At 31.4% G+C, this 24894-nt stretch overlaps 4 protein-coding genes and 2 non-coding genes across 7 annotated transcripts in view; 4 read left to right on the forward strand and 2 right to left on the reverse strand.

Moving 5' to 3' along the window:
* Window positions 1–1395: 1395 nt before the first annotated feature.
* LOC145191660 (tubulin-specific chaperone cofactor E-like protein) lies at window positions 1396–5771 on the reverse strand. Of its 2 annotated transcripts, none has more exons than XM_090067475.1 (4): window positions 5151–5771; window positions 3166–3317; window positions 2653–2834; window positions 1396–2403 (listed from the first exon to the last, which is right to left on the reverse strand). In XM_090067475.1, exons 1-4 carry the CDS (start codon window positions 5251–5253, stop codon window positions 1593–1595), a joined length of 1248 nt encoding a protein of 415 aa, XP_089923601.1. In that variant the 5' UTR covers window positions 5254–5771; the 3' UTR covers window positions 1396–1592. The 2 variants fall into 2 exon arrangements, with proteins under 2 accessions (XP_089923601.1, XP_089923602.1); XM_090067476.1 differs by having other exon boundaries at window positions 5428–5541.
* Window positions 5739–5809, reverse strand: Trnag-ccc (transfer RNA glycine (anticodon CCC)). The gene has a single exon. It is a non-coding gene; the product is annotated as a tRNA-Gly (tRNA).
* A 1626-nt stretch (window positions 5810–7435) lies between these two features.
* Window positions 7436–10547, forward strand: LOC149881641 (zinc finger MYM-type protein 1-like). Its single transcript, XM_090067622.1, has 2 exons — window positions 7436–7742; window positions 7877–10547. The coding sequence occupies exons 1-2, from the start codon at window positions 7633–7635 to the stop codon at window positions 10449–10451; spliced, it is 2685 nt and encodes an 894-aa protein (XP_089923748.1). The 5' UTR covers window positions 7436–7632; the 3' UTR covers window positions 10452–10547.
* A 3872-nt stretch (window positions 10548–14419) lies between these two features.
* Window positions 14420–14490, forward strand: Trnag-ccc (transfer RNA glycine (anticodon CCC)). Its single transcript has one exon. It is a non-coding gene; the product is annotated as a tRNA-Gly (tRNA).
* A 3021-nt stretch (window positions 14491–17511) lies between these two features.
* LOC145191310 (monocarboxylate transporter 10-like) lies at window positions 17512–21192 on the forward strand. The gene is made up of 4 exons (XM_090066799.1): window positions 17512–17855; window positions 19051–19607; window positions 19838–20207; window positions 20497–21192. Exons 1-4 carry the CDS (start codon window positions 17657–17659, stop codon window positions 20904–20906), a joined length of 1536 nt encoding a protein of 511 aa, XP_089922925.1. The 5' UTR covers window positions 17512–17656; the 3' UTR covers window positions 20907–21192.
* A 1858-nt stretch (window positions 21193–23050) lies between these two features.
* Window positions 23051–24894, forward strand: part of LOC149881643 (zinc finger MYM-type protein 1-like) — a 3458-nt gene continuing 1614 nt past the window's right edge. The window contains exons 1-2 of the mRNA XM_090066798.1: window positions 23051–23098; window positions 23303–24894. The exon at window positions 23303–24894 is cut by the window's right edge and continues 1614 nt beyond it. Of these exons, the coding sequence (XP_089922924.1) occupies window positions 23077–23098; window positions 23303–24894 (1614 nt within the window). The 5' untranslated portion in view covers window positions 23051–23076. The remainder of the gene's footprint in view (window positions 23099–23302) is intronic.

The following is a 24894-nucleotide window of genomic DNA, read 5'->3' on the forward strand; positions in this document are numbered from 1 at the left end:
AAGAAACTAAACAGGAACTAAATTTTTCCAGACACTAAGCCAAGTACAAAAAAATTAGCAGTAACTAAATTTAGTTCCACCATAAATAAGTTACCAGCCCTAATTTTTAGGTATTGCTTTTTTGTGTAAGGGTGGTAGAGGGGATTATTTTTAAATGTGAGGTTATCCCCATTTTAGGAAACTTCAAAATATTTTAAACTAAATTTTTACAAAGCAAGAATTAAAAATGTATCACATTATTTGTGCTAATCATTTTACTCAAAATAATATGGGTAAAAAAATATTTCGATGAAATTACTGTAAGATAAAAGTAAAACTATTTTAATTAATTGTGTGTTTGTAATATTTTGGTATCATTGTACAAGAAATACTCTATTTTGAAGAAAATTAATGCCAATAAACAAAAATGATTTTTGACAATTTTTGGTTTTTTTCTAGATGGTTTTACTAAAAACTTCAAATTGCTTTTTCTCCCTTGGACGTCGGTAAAAGATTTTGAAAATTTGCCAGGTAAGTCACCTATGTGTATATAACAAGACCCCAAAAGGGTTTTTTCGGTGCTCTCCAAAAGTATTAACTTCCAATATTTACAGGGTGAGTCTTTCTGTTTTGTGAAGCAGCTCTTTTGTGCTTGGTGGTGGCACGCCTAGCTTTCTGCTCAGAATATGCAGCACAGTGTCAGACAGTTTAACTCGGTGGTTGGGGGCATCATGAAGTTATCTAGTTTAAGGGATGGTAGAGGAGAGCACAGGGGAGGTGATTTATCATTCTCAGTGATAAGCAGCCAGATACCCTATTGCTTATCATTGTCTAAAAGGCCTTAAACTAACATGCCAAATTCCTTGCCCTCCAGTTGTTGCAAACTACAATTCCCATTATGTCTGGATATCCTAAAGATATCAGAGCATCCTGGACTTGGAGTATTGTAACAACTGGAAGGCTAAAGTTTGACACTTGTGCTTTAGACTGACAGAACATAAAACATTTTAATGAGTAACATCTATAAAATCCATAAAGTTATGAAAATTTGAGAGATTTTTTTTAAGCTGGAGTCGGAGTCGGTACAAGTTTTCTGACTCTAGGCAAAATGAGCTCCGACTCCGACTTCACGACTTCGACTCCAAAGCCCTGGTTATTATGGTTATATCATCTTTAAATTTCATTAATCTTCGTCAATAAACTAATTGAAATGCTATATCGTTCACGAATTCATTCAAAACATTTATAGCGAGGCCTCTGCGTTTCGACTACTCGTGATTTTTAGACATGATTATGCGTTTCTAGCGAGTATGACGTATAGTATGCAACTATACGTCAACGCATTCTTCCCTGAGAGAATCCTAAACAATGTTAAGTTAACAGTAATTCAAAAGTTGTTAAAAAAAAAAAACAAGCTAAAACTTAACGAAAAGTATGATTAACGCTAAATACATACTTTTAAACATGCATGAACATGTATAGAAATGTTAATTAATCATATAAAAAATATTTTACATTAAAATATGTGCATAATTGTTAGTCTTCTTTTAAAACCAGGCTGAAATTTTGCGAGGAGGATGAGGTGGATAATCGGATTAAAATCCTTACTTGTGTTAATCAATGTCTAACCTTTGTAGTTCAATTTCATCGCCATCGTTCGGATAAAATAAATACAAATACTTAGCATCTCTCGGAGACATGATGGTTGTACGACTGAATTCTTTTTCTTTAAACAATAAGCGAAATTGATTTGATTTTAAATTATACATCTTGGAGATAGTCTTGTAAATGTCGCTTGTTAGCGTTAATGTATCAAATTGCATAGCAACACTCCGCTCAACATTTCCAGTAATTAGGAGAGAGACAATGACCGTTTGCCCCAATTTCACGTCTACAAGATCCAAAAGTTCACCGTACACATTTACTAACTCGTGGTACCGTAAAGGCTTTACTGCCTTGCTTTTACAATGCCTAATAAAATATCTTTCTGCATCCTCACGCTCTAATTCATTGAGCTTGGCACCGTTTATTTTATTCACACGAGGCAACGCAGCCATAAGTAAAAAGATGCGTTCTTTTTCACTCTTAAGATCACTCAGCAGCGGGATATTATTGAGGCGAACGTCATTTAACTTAGAAAACGTTCTTAAATTTTCCAGCGAATTCCAATCGTTTATTTTAGTATTTGCCAGGTTTAATTGCTCTAGAAACGGAAATTCATCTCCAACGCTGCAAATAGCCTCAATTTGATTTTCACATAAAACAAGGACTTTTAGAGCTGGGAAAAGTCTACCAATATGTTGTACATCAAGCCATGATCTGATATTATTACTTGCAAAATGTAAAGACTTAATGTTTTCATATTGCTGGTCAATATTTGGAACAGATTCATACTCATTTAAACTGAGGTGAAGTTGTTCTAAACTAAAAAGGTTTCAAAAGAAAAAATCAATTTCTAGTCAAAAAAAATGTTTGAATGTTACAGTAAAAGCTGAACAGTTAAGTGATTAAAATTTCCGAATTTATTGCATTATGACTCTGAACTTCTTTAAAATAACTGAGCAAATAAATAAATGTTGAAGTAGACAAAGAATGTAAAACATAATTGAGATTAATATCAATAAAAATAAAAACTTCAAAGTCATTTGAGCGTAAAAACAAAACTCAGCTTACTTGGGACATATTGCAAGTATATTAAACACTGCATCAAAGCCTACTTTAGTATTGTTTAGGGCAATATTTTGGAGAGCATTATGCTTGATCTGTAGATCATTTAATGGATGAGAAGAATGAAGAGGATTGTGGGAAAGATTTAAAAATGATAATCTCTCCAGTTGCATGATAATTTGAATGACCTAAAATTAAAATATGGAAAAAACAATGTCTAACAAAAATGTTGATCTTTAGAAAGTAACTTTAAAAACAATATTTTATTGATAAAATATATTTATTAATAAGTAATAAATAATATTATTAACAACTAATAATGAAAAAAAAAAAAAAATTTTGATAAACAATTATTGGACTAAAATATAAGGATTGGACTAAAATATAAGGATTTTAAGGCCATAACTGAATATATATATATATATATATATATATATATATATATATATATATATATATATATATATATATATATATATATATATATATATATAACTGAACAACATGTGCAACTCTTACATGATTCCAATCAAAGAGACAATTATGTGACAGATCTAACTCTTGAAGGAGAGGGCAAACTTGTCTGATTGCATTTTCTTCACCTGAACAATTGATGCAACATCCATCCAAGGCTAAGACAGTTCTTGAGCTGTGATCTTGGAATCTTGACACTGAAATAAAATAGCAATATAAAAAAAAGTCCAATTACTTTTAGAATATTTACAATAAATTGTCAAAACTAAACATTTATCAATATATACTTAAATATAATTCATTACATTCATTGTCTAAATAAAATTTTTATTTTGACACTAAGTATCTCCAGCATGAAGAATAAACTTAAAAAAACTCAATTAAAAAAAAATAATTGCAAAAATACTAATTGAGGGTAATTTAAACCCAACAAACCAAGATTCCTCTACAATATAAAAATTTATGCTAATGTATATCCATATATAATTTAAAATTAATTTTTTTTTATAGTGCTAAAACATTTGACAATTTAGAAGTCTTTTTACATTTTAATAATTCTCTTACCCCAGGCTCCAATATAATGGACTGAACCCTACTAAGTCTAGGAAAGTAATAGGAAGATCCTTTCTTTGAATATCAATGTCATATTACAAAATACCTTTTTGTATAAAGTAATGTGCAAAAGAAAGCAACACCTAAAACAACTTTCAAAGTCACATTTACAATCTTGGAGAATTTTTTTCACTGAAGCACAATTATAATAATACTATAAAATAAACATATTGCACCCTCATAACAAATTTAGCACAAAACAAGCTCAAGACTTAGAAATGGCATCAAGTACCAACAGGTACATTCTTTAACAGCCAGAAAATCTTTGATAAAATCTGGACACCAAGGCTGTGTTTCAGTAAGAAAACCACTTTTGCATAAAGGGAATAAAAAAAAATTACTAAATTATGCAAAAAAAAAACACCAAAATTGACAAAATAATCACTGAAAAAAGGCACTGCGGAGCAACAAATCCAAATTTCAATTATTCAGAAACAGGTGACATCATTTTGAAACGATGAAGTACTTATTGAAACATGCTGGTAGTAGTATATTGGTTTGGGGGTGAATTTCTGGTGAAAGTGATGGTAGCTCAGTGAAAATATACAAGTTTTAAAAGACCATGTCATGTCTTCGGGACTTAGTTAATTGGGGTTAGGTTTATCTTACACTAAGAAAATCACCCAAAATACACTTACAAAATTGTCAAAAATTACTTGTTTTGTAAATATTTTAGATGTGCTTCTTTCTTTTGCACAGCGCTGCATTTTGACAGGCAAAAACAGCATTAGCAATTTTATACTACACAGATTTATACATGCATACATGCATACATACATACACACACACATACATACATATATACATACATACATACATACATACATACATACATACATACATACATACATACATACATACATACATACATACATACATACATACATACATACATACATAGTAAGGTATTTTTGTGATCAAAATCCAGGAGCCTCAAAATTCAAACATCATCCCCAGCTATGAAATGTCTTATTAGATGAATAAAAAGTTTATTGAATAACATTGATCTTTCTATTTTTACAGATAAAATGCGTTGGGTTCCTATAAATGTCTGTAAAGCTTTAAAATAAGGTCCAGACATGCTTATTCATTAAACATTATGCAATAAACAAAGTGTATTTGAAACTTCATGCTAAATGAATAGTTACTTTATTACTTAAAATTTAATTTTCTGGAGATTTTTTTTATGCATGCTACATACATGCATATATGTATAAACTACATACATATATACTTATATACATATATGTACAACTTTGTTAAGAATAAAGTAAATAGTAAAAAGATATATATATATATATATATATATATATATATATATATATATATATATATATATATATATATATATATATATATATAATAACTATTTAAATAATTTATTACGTTTTAAGCAAAATATTTCTTAGCTATATTACCTCTTGAAAAAGATATTTTAACATCCTCATACTCATTTTCTAAATGTTCTGATGCATACTTTTGATGAAGAGCAGAACAGAAAGAAACTTTAGTATCATTCATGTTATATTATTGTATAAATCTAGATAGTATGTAACCATAAGCATCTGATTGCCAGACAGACCAAAACAGTTAAGCAAATACAAAAAAAAAAGGTTTTTCCATTTTTTCAAGGCTTTCGTTCAGTTGAGGATTTCTGTTTCTGAAATTAAAATCTTACTAAGAAAATTGTTTCACCTCGAATTCGAAGTTGATTAAGTAAGCATTTTTCTTTCGTATTACACAGCTGTATCAGGTTTTTAAGTTTATATCATTGAGGGTGAATTTTTTTTTTTTTTACTTATGTAAGCTGTTTTGCAATTTATAAACATGAAGAGTGTAAAAAAAAAGGAAAACTTTTAAAAATGAATTAATACAATTGAAACTTTTCCGTAAATTAAACCAAAAACTAAAAAAATCATTTTCATAAACAAAAACTTAAAAAAACTTTTCGATAAATTGAAATAAAAACTGGAAAAACATGATTTCGCAGATGAGGTGCAAAATGGTGCGCTAGCCGGGAATCGAACCCGGGGCACAAGAATGGGAATCTTGTATGTTACCACTACACTACTAGCGCGTAGTCAATAAAGTTATTTAAAAATGTTTAAACTGATACAAAAATTTAATTGCTTTTTAAAATTTATTGTAATTTTGTGTATAAATTCTTAAACATGACTTTGCATTTTTTATTTCTAAATATGTTTTTTCTATGTTTAATTTAATGCTATGCGAATAAAAGATGTCATAACGCACTGTATATCTGTATATCTCTGACTTACCGATAGGATTATTTCTTTCGATATCCATTTTTTTTTAATTATCAAAATAAATTCTAATTTAAGGCTATAAACAACACATAGAGCTATACAGTGGCGTACCGAGGGTGGGGCGGGGGGGGCGGTCCGCCCCAGGCCCCGTCTGGGAGTAGGCCCCCAAATGTTAATACAATTTATATTTTTTTTACTTCAGCCGGATTTTGTAATAGTCAACATTTTTGTTCTGTAATCATAATTGTTTACAACAAAAATGCACCTGAAACATGATCGTATTTGCTTGCCAAGATAATAAACATCCACAGCAAACAAACCAAGATGTAAGAAATTGAAATGACATCTTGGCCAATAACAACCACCGTGACTGTTTCGGAGGCCCTCCGCGAAGCTCCCTCCCCCACACCCGCGAGTGCTAATAAATAGATTCGTTTATGTTGTTTCGTTAATGTGATTAATATACTCTATCATTCAGTACCTCAATAATTCGAGAGCAAATCACGTCTTCAGTTCGTCATCACCAAGTTACATGGTAAGTTATAATTTTATTCCTGCATATAGGCCTAACAAGGCTGCGTGAGAAGATTTTAGTTATCAGGTTATAATTTTATATCACACATCGTTTTATGTTGAAGCCACATAAGGGGCCTGTCCTTAAACACTATCCGTATTGTCAATTTAATTACTTGGTTTTTAATAACTAATTTTGACCTTAAAAATGAGTAGGCCTAGCCTATTTTGGTAAACAATTTTTATGAGTAGTACGAAAACATTTAGTTTTGATATTGTTTGCTCGTCCTTGCGAATTTCCCATATGGAAGGAGCTATTTCCATAGGTGGAATGGACAAATTTAAGCCCGAAACCATGATAACATTCATCTTGGGGGCCCCAGATTCCGAAAACATTAAAATTAAAATCGTTTTTTTTAAATCCTCCATATTATTCTTATGGTTCATAAATCAAATTAATATCTAGCTTATTTGTGAACATTAATAAATATAATAAATACAATAATTAAAACAAATATAATAATTATAATAAATATAATAGATATAATAAATATAATAAATATAATAAATATAATAAATATAATAAATATAATTATCATAATAAATTTAATAAATATAATTAATATAACAAATATAATTAATATAATTAATATAATTAATATAATAAACACAACAATAGTTGTAAATATAATAAATATAATATATATAATAAATAATATATTAAATATAATATACGTCAAAACAGAAAACAAACAACTAACTAAATTAGAGGCACATTAATATACAATGAGAACATCTGAATTCCCCTTTGAACAGCTGCTCTGAAAATACTCGTGAAAGCATTAGCAATAAAAGGCAATCAAACAATTCCCTTAAGAAAATTCTAGAATAAACAACTCCCGTTGAGACAGCCAATCTCTGCCAACCTGTCTCTAAAATAAAACCACGAATAATGACAAAAAACAATTCCAATGAAAAACGTTATTAAACACACCTTAAGAATTACCTAACTTTATTCGTGGAGACATGCGAAGCTCTGATGCGTAAATAGAACAATAGGCCATTGAAAACCTACAACGATAGAACAATGGAATTTTAAAACCAGAAATTTTACATTTTCATGTGCGCACATTTCACTTTAAATAGATATCTACTAACAAGCGAAGTGAAAACATCATTAGTTATGCTGTTACTTATACTGAAATTTTTCAAAGAAAATAGCCGAAAAATGTAATTCAAAACTTGACAGTTTTATCTTACAGTGTTTATTTATTAGGTTTGGTTCGTTTTCAAACCCCGTAACGCGAAGGTTTGTTTTATTTTCTAAATACTTTATTGTCTTAAAGTAGAACAACTATTTTCAGAGTCAAGAGACCTGTTGATAACATGAAACGAAACTATCCCAGTGGATGGGAAAAGAAGAAAAAAGAAAAAGCCAAAGAACAAGAACTACAACGGTTGTCGGGTTCAATACTTAAATTTACTAAAAGAGCACTATCCCAGGCAAACAATGAAGCAGGGCCAGAGGAGGGCCCTGAATCTTTAGAAGGCCCAAGTACAAGCTATGGCCAACGGAATGAACAAACAAGCAATGAAGAACAAGAAAAAGGAGAAGAAGAACAATACAAAAGGCAAGAAGAAGAAGACATAACCAATTCGATACGTTCTGAATCAGAAGATTTAACATTAAATTATGATGTTGGAAACTGGCCCACTCCAATGCCAGATTATCTCAGAATCGATGTTATAAGACAAGGCAGTGAAATTTACCAGAACTTGGAGGGGCCATTTGATCCAGTTCAAAAACCAGGAGAAAATTCAAAGGGTCAAACTAGGCAGCTGACAAAAAGCTGGTTTTACAAGAAGCTTCCAAGTGGAGAACAGATTTTGAGGAAATGGATGGTCTATTCTCATGAAAAAAAATCACTGTTTTGCTTTTGTTGCAAGTTGTTTAATAAGAACGATAATCCAACGACCAAATCAAGTTTCATCACAGGATTCAATAGTTGGTGGAAATTGAATCCTAAAGTATCAGATCACGAAAACTCTGAATTGCATATTAACAATTTAGAAAAATGGAAAACACTTGAAGCAAGGCTTCTCCAAAACAAAACCATCGACGCTGCTCACCAAGACGTAATGGAAAGAGAGAAGAAGAAATGGAGAGACATTTTGCATCGTCTCTTAGATATAACACTTTTTTTGGCAAAGCAGAATTTGCCTTTTCGAGGCCACAGGGAAGACTTTGCTTCTGAAAACCGTGGTAATTTCTTGGAATTTGTTAGCCTCCTTTCAAACTATGACCCTGTTTTAAAGGAGCACAGCATACGGCTTCAGCAATCATTGGAATCAGGATTGATTCCAGTTTCTTATTTATCGCCTGCAGTGCAAAATGAGTTTATATCTCTTTTAGGCGATGCTGTAAAACAAGAATTAATTTGTGAAATCAAGAAAGCTAAATTCTATGGCATATTGTTTGACAGCACGCCAGATATATCCCACACTGAACAAATGAGTCAGGTCATAAGGTATGTGAAAATTGACAACAGGAACGTGGAAGTGAAAGAATCATTTCTAGGTTTTATTCCTCTAAGTGGGAAAAAGGCAGACTCCATAACACAGGAAATTGTTCAATCTCTTGAAAAGGACGGCTTGGATTTAAAGCTTTGTCGAAGCCAAGGATACGATAATGCCACGACAATGTCTGGCATTCATACAGGAGTACAAACCAGAATTAAAGAATTTAATCCAAAAGCAATATTTGTGCCTTGTGCTAACCATTCGCTTAATTTATGTGGCGTACATGCTTTTGGTAGTGTTTCTGTTTGTGTCACATTTTTTGGAACTTTGGAAAGTGTGTACACGTTTTTTTCATGTTCAACACATAGATGGGAGGTCCTAAAAGAAACCGTTGGAGTGACAGTGAAGAGACTTAATGATACCAGGTGGAGTGCTCATCATGATGCCGTGAAACCAATCTTCAAACATTTCGAAAAGTTGGTTAAGGCTGTGGAAAAGCTTTGTGATGCTTCTGAAAACCTAGATACGAGAGGAGCAGCGGAGGTGTTGATGACAAACATTTGTAATTTCAATTTCCTTTGCTTCTTGTATTTGTGGTACCACATTCTACTCGAGGTGAATCATGCCCAAAAATATCTTCAAATCGAAGGTATTAGCTTGGAAATGTGTGTTGTGAAGCTGAAAAGCTTGAAGACCTTTTTAGTAGAGAGTCGAGAAATTCTGGTCCATAATGCTGTAGAATATGCGACCCAGACTTGTGCTGAAATGGGCATTGATATTGAAAGCAGAAAACGCAAGCGAGTGAAAAAGATGATGCCAGGAGAAACTGCTAAAGATGCAGGTTTAACTCCACAGGAAGAATTGAAGCGTGCTATGTTCGAGTGCATTGACCACTTTCATGTAGAATTAGAAAAACGTTTGACCTCGATGAACACTGTGTATGAAAAGTTTGCTGTTGTACACACAGGTAATCTTTTGAAGGCAACTGATGAAGAAATTGTAACCTATGCCCATCAGTTTTCAGAAACTTTCAATGATGTAGAGGAGGAAGAAATGCTGCCTGAAATAAAGAGGCTAAGAAGGCATCTGAAGGCTTCTGGCATCAAATTAGACATTGCAGCTGCATGGACATCCTTGAAAATGCTTCAGTTTATCATCGAAATGGACTTTCGTGAATCGTTGCCAAACGTGACTGAAGCTCTTAAACTGTTTCTAACTATATGTGTGTCCGTGGCTTCTTGTGAGAGGAGTTTTTCAAAATTGAAATTAATTAAAAACTATCTCCGCTCTACAATGAGCCAGTCTCGTTTGACGAGCTTGGCCATAATATCAGTAGAAAACGAAATTGCAAAGTATGTGAATTTTGATGAGTTAATCAAACGATTTGCAGAAGTCAAGGCTCGCAAGAAAGCATTTTAATGTGTTTCTAGAGGTAACTCTTTGCTGTAAATCTGTTTTTTTTACTGTACATTGTACATCATTGTATTATCATTTAAAATAAATAATCAAAACTAATGTTTTAATCATTTGTGTACATAAATGAATTTCTATAAATGATAAAATGGCGTTAATGGATATATTTATATAAACATATAAACTGATAGATAATGATATAGATGGTATTTGCTAATTTTTGTTTATTACAAACGTTTTCAAGAAAGTGGAGAAAGATAATGTGTTATACATACATTCATTAATGTAGTATATATATATATATATATATATATATATATATATATATATATATATATATATATATATATATATATATATATATATATATATATATAGGCCCCATTTACCAAGTGCCGCCCTAGGCCCCAAAACATGTTGGTACGCCACTGGAGCTATAACACATATATAAAGCTATAGGGCTTTAACACATATATACAGCTATAGGGCTTTAACACATATATACAGCTATAACACAGCAAAAACACATAAGACACAAGAACACTTAGAGAGGTACATGGTTAAAAAAAAAGAAGCATTTAGAGCAAAACAAAGAAGGGGGAGGGGTGATCAGCCGTGATATAGCTTTACTTTTTTGCAATATATGGTTTTCTTTGTTTAAATATATAATGAAGTTAGCATCGCATATACCCGTCGATAGACTCATTGGGAAAGCCTTATCAGTATATCTAAATACGTTCGATGATGATATACATCAGCATCCCATTGTTCAACTTGTGTATCTCCTCCTCCCTTTCTTCTTCTTCTTCCTCTCCTCCCCTTCCTATTTGCATCGATAATTCTCTGCAAATTTATTACTTAAACGTAGTAATAAAATATACAAGAAAAATAAGTAAAACATTTATCTGAGGAGTAAATGGTGGTTAAAAACTCAAATAAAATTACTAAAAAAAACAATCAAAAAAAATTAATGTCCTTTTTGCTTTAAAATAAAAGTTATCTGCTGACTATTTTAACAAAATACATCTTGATTTTCCCTTCATACATTAAAACGTTTGTCCTCTAAGACTTACTAACACATGTCAGACTCCCTCTTCTAATTGTTTAAGTGTACCTACATTTACCCCCTCTCCTTCCCATTAAATATATTTTCCTCTCCTATCTAGATTTTAAAGGAAATAATGGCCCCCTTTCGCTTTGACCGAATCACAACAAAAAAGTTACAGGAAAAATGATAATAAAAGTGGTTCTTTTAATCTACTCAGAATATCTTGACCCTCTCATTCCCTCATCGTATTTTGGGGAATTTTTGTCCTCCCTGGAAAGTCTTTTTTATCAGATTACTCCTCTCTACTCTCGTGAATGACGTCTTCCAAGCTGCAAGAAAGCAATTAGCAGGTGTATTTATAATAATAGCTTTATTTAGTCTTCGGGTGGGTTATGGGAAATTACGCATTGTAATTACGACCTATTTTAAAGTGATAATTAATATGTAGCGGTTGTGAATTATATATAAAAAAAGAGTGAATGTTGTAAATAGTTAATACAATAAGAGCAAGTTTGTAAAAACAGTGAATTCATAAGCGTCTCTGGGAGACCAATAATAATTTCCCACGCCCCCAATTGTTTAGAAATGGAGAGGACACAATCTATGCACATTTACTAAAATTATATTACTTACTATTACATTAGTAAGTCTGAAAACTAATCATAAATAATACTGAAAACTAACAAAATATCAGACCAAAGTGGTCAAAAGATTATGCCAAAGTCACTTATTTGATTGGTTGATTAAGATTCAAAATAGAGCCTAATAGGTAACTTAGATTCAAACAGTATGAAACTTGTGAGAACAAGAAAAATACCCATAAGAACTTTAAAATTAGGCTACCTTAAATAAAATACATTCAGATTAAAAATGGTAACCAAAAAGAACGAGAAAAATATAGCCTTTTAAAAAGAACGAAAGAGATACACCCTTTTAAAAAGAACGAAAAAAATGCACCCTTTTAAAAAAGGAATTTTTACTATTAAATAAAAATTGACCCTAAAGAAACACAACAGTATTTTAATATACATAGTAAATATTAAGTATACAAAATATTTTAACTAAAATAAAGCAAACGGTACTATTGAAAGTAAATTTATTAGTTTTTGTTAATGGACTTCACATTTCAAAGTCATTTGTCTTTTTACTGGGATTACAGCCCTTGAAACATCATTTTGAATGATAAACTGCTTAGTAACTAACAAAAGACAATAAAAACAAGTAAAAACTATGAACTAAACAACATAAAAACTGTGTGTTGGTGTGGAACATCATCGTCAGAACATCTTATCAAGGATTTAAAAGGTTGAGTGCAATAAAAAAAAAGAACGCTTCCTCTAAAAACAATGCCCTGTAAATTTAGCACAAGTTGTCTGTTAAACTTGTCAGCTAAAAGCAAAAGTATTAAACGATTACTCAAATTAAAAACGATTACCCAAAAAAATTACCAGAACTATACGACAAATTTCTTCAAGAAAAAGCAATTAACTCTTTTCTCAATTAAAATGTCGGTTGATAACTGGATCCTCAGCTGAGTTCAATTTAAATAAGTTCTCACAAAAGTAATTCACAGCTAACACAGCATTAGCCAAAACAAACTTACCAATAAAATTTTTATCATCAGCTTAAAGATAAAAAAGATTTGATAAAGTTCAATTTCTCGGTGTTGATCAGCCAAAAGTTTCTATCGCTCTGATTATTCAAGAAAAAGGCTCGGATGGACTCAAGGTCGCATCAGCAAGAAAAAGAAGTAAGACCGCGATGACCAACAAAATAAAAATAATAAAGGTAACAACGCGATTATTATGTTGATGTAATGAAATATATTCTGAAATATGCTTTCATGCTTTTTTAAGGAAATATCAGCCAAAATTCACGATATATGCATTCTGCTGTTTGTTACATGTAAATTCCTAAATCATTATCAGCATTGATGCGTTTTGGAATGGTTTATTATGGTTAACTGAAATGTTTGATTAAGTATCCTGTGAAACGAATATTTCATTAAGTATTTCATTTAGGATACTTAATGAAACATTCCCAAAGTTAAATCGGTTTTGTTAAAAGAGCGCAAGTCTTAAAGTCACTAAACGTTGTTTGCTTCGATTGCTTGATATACTCTTAAACATCGATTGCTTGATATACACTTAAACATTCAATTATTGGAAATAGGTCGAGTTCTCCATGCTCAGAAAAATCTCGGGAAGATATTTGATCAAGAAGCTTATTAAGATTTCCATTCTGGTTTTTTCTCTAGAACAGAAGCAAGAACCCCTTGACTCCAGCATCATCAAAGATAATAAAAAAATAAAATTGAGGTAAAAAGCCTACAGAGGGGATTTTGCCCTACAAACAGAGAACAACTTACCTCACCTATTGGTTGACACATTATTTAAAGTAAGGATAGTTTTAATTTTTAACCATGTTAATTTTTTCTATTTCAATAATAATAATCTACAATAAATTACATAATTTATATTTTCACCTCTGTTGTACAATTACGATGCAATCATTTTCTGTAAACCACAGAAGTTTACAAAAGAAAACTGTATATATAAAAAAATATTTTTTTACAAAAGAAAACTATGAAAATTTCTTTTTTTTGGTTACAAAAGAAAACTATGAAAATATTTCAAAGTCAAATAAACTTAAAACTATTACAAACTGTAAAAGTTTTTCTAAATTTTGATTATGGCTGATCAAGATAAAATCCTTTGATTAAGTCAGATTGCCATCCGGTATTAATATAACTTTACGCTTATTTAAGCCTTACTTACAAAATATTTATCTTCAGAGATAAAATTGGATATTTGGGAGGAGAAAATTTAAACTTAGCTGCCAATCAAATACACAGTTAAAACCATCGTTTGACGAATTACATGATTTTTATAAATAATAATAATAAATGTACTTCAGGGATAATAAAGCGCTAGTAGTGTAGTGGTAACATACAAGATTCCCATTCTTGTGCCCCGGGTTCGATTCCCGGCTAGCGCACTCCCGTTTTGTTGAGATCACATACTGGAGCAATAACTGACAATTTTCCGCAACCTACAGAAGTTTCTTTTGCTGTACAACTTCAAACCTAACCTGAGTTTAAACCAACGGCGCAACTTAACTTTCTTCCTCCCCCTACTTTTATGATTGATTATAATAGAGAATTTTATGCTGATTAAGAATCGTATAAAAACACAGGTCTCAAAATCAATGGAAAGTGCTGCAATCTAAAGTTAAAAATATACGACAAATCTCTAATATTCGCCATCATGAGTGAACTAACTTTACGGTTGATTTTGTTCTCAAAAGCAAATAATTTCCAGCCTGGTTTTTACTACAAAAAAAAAAAAGCTCTTTTTGGTTTATTATAGACTACAATCTTCTTTAGAGTGTTATCAGGCAGCAATAAAACGAGTTATAAAACATTCTGTGAAACATGTGATTCCTTCTTGTGAATTTTAGTTTTATAACAGAATTTACGACTACTTTTTCAATCAAAATCTTTATTACTATTAAAGAAAAAATAGAAATTGAAAATATGAACTTTAATCGAATAATAAAAATGGATTAAATAAAATAATGTAAAAAATGTACTTAATAGATTTTAATTTACACGATCCGAAGCGTTAAGGTTTTGGCGTTTATAATTGGTTTTCCAAGAGCCATCATACATAGATAAATGAACAAACAACAAAACTTTTCTGAGACCTATGTTTTTATATAATTCTTAATCAGCAATAAAATTCTCTATCGCAATCAATCATAAAATTATAGGGGAGGGGGAGGGAAGATGCCAGACCCTTTCACGTAGACCAACTTACAATAATAATATGATATACTTCTACTAAACGTTTTTTTATCTTTTATGTATAATCAGTTAAGCAGGTGAACAGCTTGCATAATAATTAACAGACTTTGGCAAAGCAAGAATTCAATATTTGGTTATGGAAGGGTTAGAATTAAGATAGCACATGTAATATGAATGGGAAACACTTAAAAATGCATCAGATGCTGCAATTCCCAGAACCATGACTTGACCTGGGTGCTTGGTTCTAAAGATTCCTTTCAAATATTACAAAGTGACTTAGCAATCTACCAACCGTTGCAACAGTTTAAAACCGCATCAATAGTAAATATTTTTCCATTAGAAAAAATTTTTATGGTTGGTCTATGAAGCTGCAGGTAACGTAATACTATTTTGGCTCTTTTATGTCTTTTGGATTTCAATCGAAAGGTGTTTTGAGGTCCTTATATATGACTAAAGCTGTAAATCAGTATGTACAGCCCTTCTTATGGTCCTTGGGCTAACGTTCATGTCCCAGGATAGCTTTCGCTTGGATTCATTAGGATTTTTCAAGATATTCGTTTTGAGAGATTTTAGAAATTAAAAAAATCCCGTTTTTTATTCGTGCCTTCACTTCCTAAGCTTATTACTTTCCCAACTTTCTCTTAATACCTTTTCCAACTGAAATTTGGCCCTTTATCACTGTAGACGGTGCTCATAGACACCCAAACAGTCTCCGTAATACGTCTAATTTTGACTCCTGCAAGAGGCAAGTCTGCTATTTATTATCTTTTAACATCTTTCGACTGGGCATGGTTAATATTATCATTAAAACTTGTTTTTAAACTAGCTTTTCAATCTTTCACTTCAATGACAAAATATAATAACATAAAATTTGGAAGTTAGCAATATAAAGAGTTTTAAAAGTTTGCCTTTTTACCTAAAGTGTGGGGTCAACGTCAAACTCTAGAATTTATTATAATTTAGCGAACTAAAAGAAATCTTTCCTAATTAAACTTGCGTTTCCATTTCAAAGTTGGGCAAAAATTTGACGTCAATAAATCTTATGTCAATATTTGGATATTTCTTAAAGAACAATTAACTATTTAAATTATTTATCTCTAATTATATATGGAACAGTAAGTTATTATACTTGAGCTTATTTTCAAATAAATATTTACTATATATATATATATATATATATATATATATATATATATATATATATATATATATATATATATATATATATAAGGAAAATACTGACAAAAATAAACACCAAGCTAGCTGCACCACATTCGTAATTAATGTTGATTTGTTATTTATATGTATTACTTATTACGATCATACCTCATAACGTTTGGGTGTTCCACCTACTCCAGCCCAAAAGGTTCGATTTTGGGGAATCTTATAATCAAATATCAAGGCCAGGCATCCAAGCATTTTAGTGCCTGATTTGAATGATTATTTTTATTCATGCGAGTGAGGCTTATGTCTCGCAACTCATCTGAATTTTTTGAGTGTTTGTTATAAGTGTTGTCAGTATTTTTCTAGCACACTAAATAAATATATATATACTTAGATTTATAAATATATGCATAAATTTTTGTCAATTGTAAATTTATGAGTACTTTTAGAGGGTTTTTTTTTTTTTTTTTAAATCAGAGTTCACATCAAAAAAATAATAACAATAATAAAATGTTGCAAGCAACTCTCTTTATCTCACTCATGGTATTCGTACAAAGTTCGATGTTTATTATTATTTGATTAGTTTTAGGAGTTAATAAAAGGAAAAAAATTCATTATTTATGAAAAGATTTATAGAAAATTCGTTTACGCATTTAACTTGCTAATTCAATCAATGCAGATCGTGAAAATGATCTCCAGTGTTTGGCTTTTCTTATTCCATTTCTAAAAATGTTTTTAAAATTGTTTTCATTTTAGTAGAAAAAAAAAGATTTTTTTAAACCTCCTCTTTATTCGCATCTTATCGCAAGGAAATTTTTATGCGTTTTCTTTTTTTTAATAAAAAGAGGGTGGGTATATCAGATCAATAGATATAGAAAAGAAATCAGAATGGAGAATAAATATTAAAAATAGAGATAATGTATTAAAATATTTAAATGTTTTCTTTACGAATTGCTGCGAAAAGGTCTGTTTGGGGTTTGCACTTTTCAATTCGTTTTTACTCGCTTGTTACATATTCTGGTTCATTGAGACATCTATATAATTTATGCGCATACAAAACATTTTTTTTGTAAGAAGGCTTACCAAGTTGGAGACGTTTAAGAAAATGCGAAATGATAAAAAAATGACTTATACGAAAATGCTGCATGGGAAACGCGTTCTAGAAAATATGTAACTATCCGTTTAGATAAGAATATGTCGTCTTCAGCTGAAGATCGCCGTCAACCAGAGGATATTAACGATAAAGAGCCTCTACAACCAGACGGAGGATTCGGTTGGGTTATAGTTGCTGCAGCTTTTTCAATTCAGTTTATCGTTTTAGGCTCAATGAACAATTTTGGCCTGCTATTTGCAATGCTATTGGAGGAGTTTCATGGGACCAAAACAGAAACAGGTAAACTTACTTGCATTTAACGTTTTTTCTTCAGTTCGAGTTTTCCCTGTCAATGTGAAGGGGAAAACCTATCAGTTAATTAATATTTTAAAAAAATGTTTTTTTTTAAAAAAGCGTTTAAGTTTTCAGAAAAACTCTTTAACAGCAACAAAACCTTTAATGAATGATAAACTGTTAATATAGTAAAAAGTGAAGACAATTAGTATTTGTTACTATTTCCAGCATTTGTTGTTAAAAACGGAAAAAAAAAAGTTTATTTTGCAATTCTTTGGAGAAGTTCTTAGTGCCGCAATGACATTTTTAGTGCCGCAATGGCAAAATTAACTTCGAGTGTTACAATTTTTAAAGAGAATTTAGTAAAAACGTTTGATCATATAAAGCATTCAGATTTTTACCTCTTTTTTTACCTCATCATTGAAAATGAGGCAAACTTACATTTTTTTGGTTCCTAAACAAAAAGCCTTCTGCTTTTAATCTGAAAATTGAATTAAACTTGTTCGATAAATAGAAATAAATAACGGGAGGGGAAGAAAATAATAGTGGGTGGAGTTCTTCAAAAAAAATTTAGCTGAAGAACATTAACAAAAACACCAATACCACTTCCTCAACAAGAAACTGCAATATAATATTTTAAATTTATGATCCTATTTTATTTTATCTACTTGAATTTTCCAGATCTCAAAAACTTGTTAGAAATATATCTTTAATTTTATAAAACCATGGATCTTAATGAAGAGACCTTTCTTAAATCGTTGTATTAACTTGAAAATGCCCTGTGTACTGTTGCGTATACGGTAAGTTTATACACAGTTGAGATTTCAACCCGCCCAGAAAGGGCAAAAAAAGTGACTTATACCCTGATTTGATATACATACCGAATCAATATTTTTTATTAAAATCAAAACTAAGAGACAATGATGGTTAATTCACTTATACACCGAGTCGACTTACGCACTGGTATACATACCGGTGTTTTCATTCATATATAAGCCTGCATTCCTAAAACTGAATTTTAAGAATCTTCAAGGGTTAAATTTCTTTCACACCTTTTCAGATGGTGCACAAGCACCGACAATTTATTTACGTCATACGTCGTCATACTGTCATAACAACATACATGTCATACTTTGGGATTTTTATGTTACCATACTTTACCCATTTTAAAAATTGCTTATTTGTGTTATTAATCTTTTAGCATGGGTTGGTTCAATAACATATGGCCTTATGTTTCTCTCTGGACCAATTGCTACATCTTTATGTGAAAGAATTGGATGTCGACCAGTGGCTGTCCTCGGAGGGCTTATTGGAGCCTTAGCAACATTAACCGCATCTTTTTCTACAAACATAAACCATATGTATTTAACGGAAGGACTTTTATTTGGAATTGGAGCAAGTCTTTGCTATTTTCCTTCCGTTTTAATTTTACCGCACTATTTTAAAAAACGTTTATCGCTAGTCAATGGCATTGTCTCGTGCGGCTCTGGAGTTGGTACAATGGCGATGGGGCCCATTTTGAACGCTATTAACGAAACTTATGGTTGGAGAATATCCAACCGGCTGACTTCTGTTTTACTGCTCTGCGCATCTGGAGTGAGTTTTATATACCGTCCTTTACTTTATCCTTCGTCTCAACGTGGAAACTACAAAAGACCGCTGTTTGATTTGACAGTTTTTCAGAATAAAGCTTTCATTGTTTTTACGTTTGCTTTGTTCATATTTATGCTGGCTTACTTCGTTCCTTTCGTACATTTGGTAATGCTTTGTAATATTTGTGTAACATAGGCGATAATTATTTTAATTCTTCAATTCCTTTTACAATCTCTAAGATTCTAATGATTTGCTACATGTTACAACAGTAATGTAATGATAAATAACATTTGATTTTCATTCAAATAAAAAGACAAATATATTTCGAAATTTTTCTTGAAGTGATTACGTAATAAGTAAGATTTAAAACGACAGCAAAAGTAATTCTTTTTTAGACTCAGATGGCATTTGAATATGGTATTCCATTAAAAAAGGCATCGCTGCTTATAGGCATTATGTCCGTAGCATCAACAGTTGGTCGACTATTTTTTGGTAATATAGCTGATAGCAAACGTGTTAACAGACTTTACGTTTATCAAATCGCCCTTCTTGGAATGGGTGTAGCTAACACGTTATGTCCGCTTTTGGTAACGTTTCCAGGACTCTTAGTGTATTGTTGCTTATTCGGATTTTTTGAAGGATGTTATGTGTGTCAGGTTGCGGTTTTAACAGGAGACATTGTAGGTTTTGATCGTATGGCAGTTGGGGTAGGAACACTTTTTGGAATTAAATCAATACCTCTTACTTTGGGCGCTCCCCTTGCTGGTAAGTTCCCTAGGTTTTTTGTTACATGCTTGATTCGGAAAACAATGCTGAGGTTTTTAGCGCAGCTTTATTTGTTTTTGTGCTTTTAATCCTTTTGTTTGATTGGCTCTTAAAAAAGAAGGATGATAAAAAAAAACAAAAAACAAAGTATAATAATACTTATAGTATAGAACAAAAAATAAAAAGATATTTTTTCATTGTTAATTTAAATATTTGAATCAATAAATTCTTTACTTAAAAAAAAAAAAGAAACGCATGATTATTTTAAACCATTATTTTCTCAACACAGGTTTTATATACGACAGATCTCATTCTTACCACGTGGCCTTTTATGTTGCTGGTGCCATACCGACAATTGCTTCATGCTTCATGTTTTTAATACCATTACTAATGCCTCCTCCTGATCATAAATTTTGGATTCGAAAAGTTTCCGTGATAAAAAGAACCTATCCGAACCCAGTGTCATTTGAAGAAGGAGGCTCTATATTCAAAAGTGAGGTTGCTAATCAAGACATGCTGACAAGGAAAACTTCACGGACCCTGTTTCCTTCGTTTAATCGTACACATTTAGGAATTGAAAAGAGAGTTATTTTTAAGAACACCGAAAGTATTGCATCATTTGGTTCAATAATTTTTACGCCAGTAATGAAGAAAAAAACTTCTGATTTATTGGTTGTTGAAAGACTGTCTGTGGTGTAGACTATCTCTTGCATATGTCAAATATGCAAGATAAAAGAACAATGAAATATTCTCTGTAAACTATATATTTTCAAATTGGGATTTTCATTAAAGTACTGTAAATTTATAAAACCAATAGAGCATTTAGACATTGGATCAAAGAATTCAAAAAATTGCACAGAACTTGCGAATCTGATTGGTCTAAAAAACAAGATGACGTTGCCGATCTTCTTGAAAAATAACCGCGGAAAATTAGAGATGCTTTTCCATCACCGAGAGAAAGAAAAAGAAACATTTTATTTTTAAATGAAGGGATAAAAATAAAATCGGTGAACAATTTTTTGCTAAAAAAATAATTTTTTAAAAAAAAATGTGTTGTTAATGTTTTTCCCAAATAAACTAATTTTTAAAATGTTTACACAATAATCTTTGGCTTGATCACGTGATCGGATGTTGATGTTAGCTTTAGACTTTGGACAAAATCCTCACAGTAAAAGAAAAATAGTGATAATATTAATAGTATTAATAGTAACTCAGATTTAACTGCGAGAATCACTGTTTCTTGAATTTTCCTGCATCTTGTTTTTAAAACCTATAGCAGTGGTCGATAAACTGGAATAAGTGAGCTACGTGCGACTTCTTTTTAGTTTTATTTAAAATTTTCATCATGCCAGCATTTAATAAAGTTAAAATTTAATAAAGATGTGCTCTCAACATTCTTGAAAGAGCTGAACTGGATCAGCCAAAGAGCTACAGTTTGCCAATCACTGCCCTACACTATTAGCTAAAAGTTGCTTCATGTTATTTATAGCGTCGCAGTTGTTTTCAAACTGTTTTAGTAAAACCGATCACAGCTTGCAGATTTTATATTGTCTATTTAAACTATTTGCAAAATTTATATTTTGTTACTCTGAAAATTATAAATAGTAGTATCATCGATAGCATATCGGTTACTGACTTCGGGGTGATGATGTATTTGAAAAAGCTATACTGCCGAGTGTAGTCTGATCTTGAAACGATTCCTTCAAAAATATCCATATCTTTTTCTCTTCAAAAGACTAATTTTTCTGGTGATTTTTTTATTATTTAATAGATCATTATCATTATAACCATATATATCATTATCATTATAAGCATATATATTTATTCATTATTGACTGCAATGTCAATTGGTTCTAGTGCAGGGTCTAACACAAGACATTCGTCAGCAACTTCAGTCACTTGATAGGCAAAGATTTTAGAACCGTAATCAATTAGCATCTAGGGATTATACCAAACATACTTATAAAATGATTGCAATTTCTATTCTTTATGTTGAAAACGAGCTAAATTAGCGATCAGAACTTTTCAGTTTAAGCTCCTCTTATGAATTCCCGATAAACGTTCATGTGTTCGAACACATAGACATATCATAGATTTCGAACCGCTCGATTTGTCCCACCTTTTTAAAGTTGTTATCCACATGGTGGACATGAGCTTTGTAGGTTTTCTTTTTATTGATTGCAAACTGTAATGATATTTAATCCACATTAAATTAAGAGTTTCATGGAAAACTCCCCTCCCCCTTTCCCTTTCCCCTTCCCTTTCCCCATTTCTTTTCAAAAGATTGGTTAAATACTTTTCCTCATTGAACTTTATTTTTGCTTCAAAAAAACTCAGTTCCGCAACTCTTTTTACAAAAATTCATGTTTCTGTTTTTTTTACGTTTAGAAATCTTTTTTTTGTTATGTACTTGATATCTGATAAAATGCAAAAAGATTTCAGATTACTGAGTTTTACAGCAGTATATGGATTTGCTTTTATTATGACATGATTCGGAAACTTGCGGTGCAAGTAGTGGTTAGTGGTGGTCAGGGGCGTCGCCTTGGAGGGGGTAGGGGGGGGAGTCTCCCCCTCCCAGAATCTAAAAAAGAGAAAAGTTGGGAATTTCCTTGCCGAGAGTTGGGACAGTTGGGAAATAGGTGATAAAATCAAAAAATACTTTCTAGTTAAATAAAATTAAAATGTTTGCAAAAATCCATCAAAGATCTAATTCTTTTTTGACTTGGACAAATAAACTTTACGTTTATTAAACGATTTATGGCTGTTTTCCACAAGACGAAATAAATTGTGGAGTCATAAAGAAGAGCCCTTTTGATTTCCACGTTGTTTTTTTTTTCGCGCTACTTTTTTTTTGTTATCAACAACAAAAATGGCAGCTGAAAGTTTATGCTGTATGTTTGACTAAAAGCAGTTATTCTTTTTTTTTTTATACTTTCTACTTTGAAACGTGAATATTTATTTCCATGAATTGATTTCAACATTTGTCTTATTTAATGTTTATAAAAGTTATCACACTTATTAAGAGTGATAACTTTTATAAACATTAAATCAGTTAAAAATTACGGTAAATTATAGTATCTGCATTTGTTTTCCAGCACTAACTATGAAAAGCAAAAGATATAGATTACAATGTTGCGTATGCAAAGCAGTATTTAACAACGACTATAAAACCAGTCATGAAAGATCCGTTCATGGTGGTAGAAAGGTTCATATACAAACAGTGGGAGCCCCAGAGAATCCTTTTCTAGCCTCCTTAGCTTCAAAAAAACGAAAAATGGTACCTCAGCATGCTGGTGATGATGTCGAAGTGGATGATGAAATACAAAGTAGTGAACATACAAAGTTAGACTTGATAATAATTGAAACATCGACTTCAACATGTAGTATATCCATAGAAGAAGAATCAACATCTTCTGATAAAAAATTTGAAGAGGATGCAAGTTCAAAAATTCAAGATAATGATGCAAAAGAGGAAAACTTGGGTTATGTTGTAGTCCAGGAACAAGCAGAGAAACTTACAGAACTAAATTCTAAATCAGATCATTTAAACCAGTTTCCTGACCGAGATGAAAAGGATGACATGAATATTATTAACTTGGATACTTCTGAAGTAAGCAGTGAAACAACAAGTTGGACTTTGCTCATGGGGAATTTGGGTGTTTTAATAGATAATCTTAAAGATTGTAATGACATTTATAAAAAATACTGTAAAGAAGAATTAGTAAATGAAAAATTCGCTGCGATTGAAATTGTAAATGCAACAAGTTCTGTGGTGGAAATGTCAAAAAATGTTTTGAAAATGGGAAATGCTTTTTTAAGAAAACTCGATATCAAAGCTCAAAGTATTATAATTGACAAATCAGATTCATCAGCATTGATAAGCCATGACCCAGGATTACGTCCACATACAATTACAGATAATCAAAAATCGTATTTAATCCAGTTAGGACCACACCAACCAAAACTTGCTAGTTTCCCAAGTGACGGTAAAAATAGATTTAATCCCCAGTGGTACAAAGAGTTTGAACATTTAGAATACAGTACCCAGAAGGATGCCACATTTTGTTTTGTCTGCCGGCTTTTCCCTAAGGTATTTGGAAAGAAGGGAAAAACTGAAGATGCTTGGATAAATGTTGGGGTAAGATCTTGGTCCAAGATGAAAAGCTATGGGAAAGAAAAACTTGGAAAGCTTCAGGCACACTTTACCTCTCAAGCACATAAAGTTGCATTAAGTGAATATTGTCACTTTCTTATGAAAAAAGGTCATATAGATCACCTTATTGATAAATCCAATAGACTTGCTCTTATAGAAGAGCAAAAAATAGAGGTACAGAATAGAAAAACTGTTGAAATTCTTATTGATACATGCAAGACTTTAGGAAGCCAAGGGCTAGCGTTTAGGGAATCGGACAGTGCTAATCAAGGTAACTTTGTTGCAGTAGTGAATCTTATCTCTCGCCACAATCCCACACTAAAAGCCTGGATTGAAGATAGAGCCCTTCGTCCATATAGAGTTACATACACAAGTCCATCGTCTCAAAATGAAATGATTAGTTTAATTGCAACTGAATTAAAGGGAAAGATCATAGAAGAAATTAATAGCTCCAATTTTTTTTCCGTGATGGCCGACACTACTCCCGATATGTCACATAAGGACATAATGAGTATAGTTGTGAGAACAGCCAGT

This window comes from Hydra viridissima, unplaced genomic scaffold (genome assembly GCF_058129835.1).
Source record: "Hydra viridissima isolate aposymbiotic clone 2 unplaced genomic scaffold, HvirCarnegie_v1 scaffold_11, whole genome shotgun sequence".
Classification (NCBI taxonomy): domain Eukaryota; kingdom Metazoa; phylum Cnidaria; class Hydrozoa; order Anthoathecata; family Hydridae; genus Hydra; species Hydra viridissima.

Excerpts from the sequence above, each read along its gene's own strand:
- LOC149881641 (XM_090067622.1), top strand. The coding sequence starts at position 7,633 with ATGTGCGCACATTTCACTTTAAATAGATATCTACTAACAAGCGAAGTG. Across the intron at positions 7,743-7,876 it reads AAAGAAAATAGCCGAAAAAT|AGTCAAGAGACCTGTTGATA; the intron begins GTAATTCAAAAC and ends AACTATTTTCAG.
- LOC145191310 (XM_090066799.1), top strand. The coding sequence starts at position 17,657 with ATGTCGTCTTCAGCTGAAGATCGCCGTCAACCAGAGGATATTAACGAT. Across the intron at positions 17,856-19,050 it reads TGGGACCAAAACAGAAACAG|CATGGGTTGGTTCAATAACA; the intron begins GTAAACTTACTT and ends TTAATCTTTTAG. Across the intron at positions 19,608-19,837 it reads TCGTTCCTTTCGTACATTTG|ACTCAGATGGCATTTGAATA; the intron begins GTAATGCTTTGT and ends ATTCTTTTTTAG.
- LOC145191660 (XM_090067475.1), bottom strand. The coding sequence starts at position 5,253 with ATGAATGATACTAAAGTTTCTTTCTGTTCTGCTCTTCATCAAAAGTAT. Across the intron at positions 3,318-5,150 it reads TAAAATATCTTTTTCAAGAG|TGTCAAGATTCCAAGATCAC; the intron begins GTAATATAGCTA and ends ATTTTATTTCAG. Across the intron at positions 2,835-3,165 it reads GTCTCTTTGATTGGAATCAT|GTCATTCAAATTATCATGCA; the intron begins GTAAGAGTTGCA and ends TTTTAATTTTAG.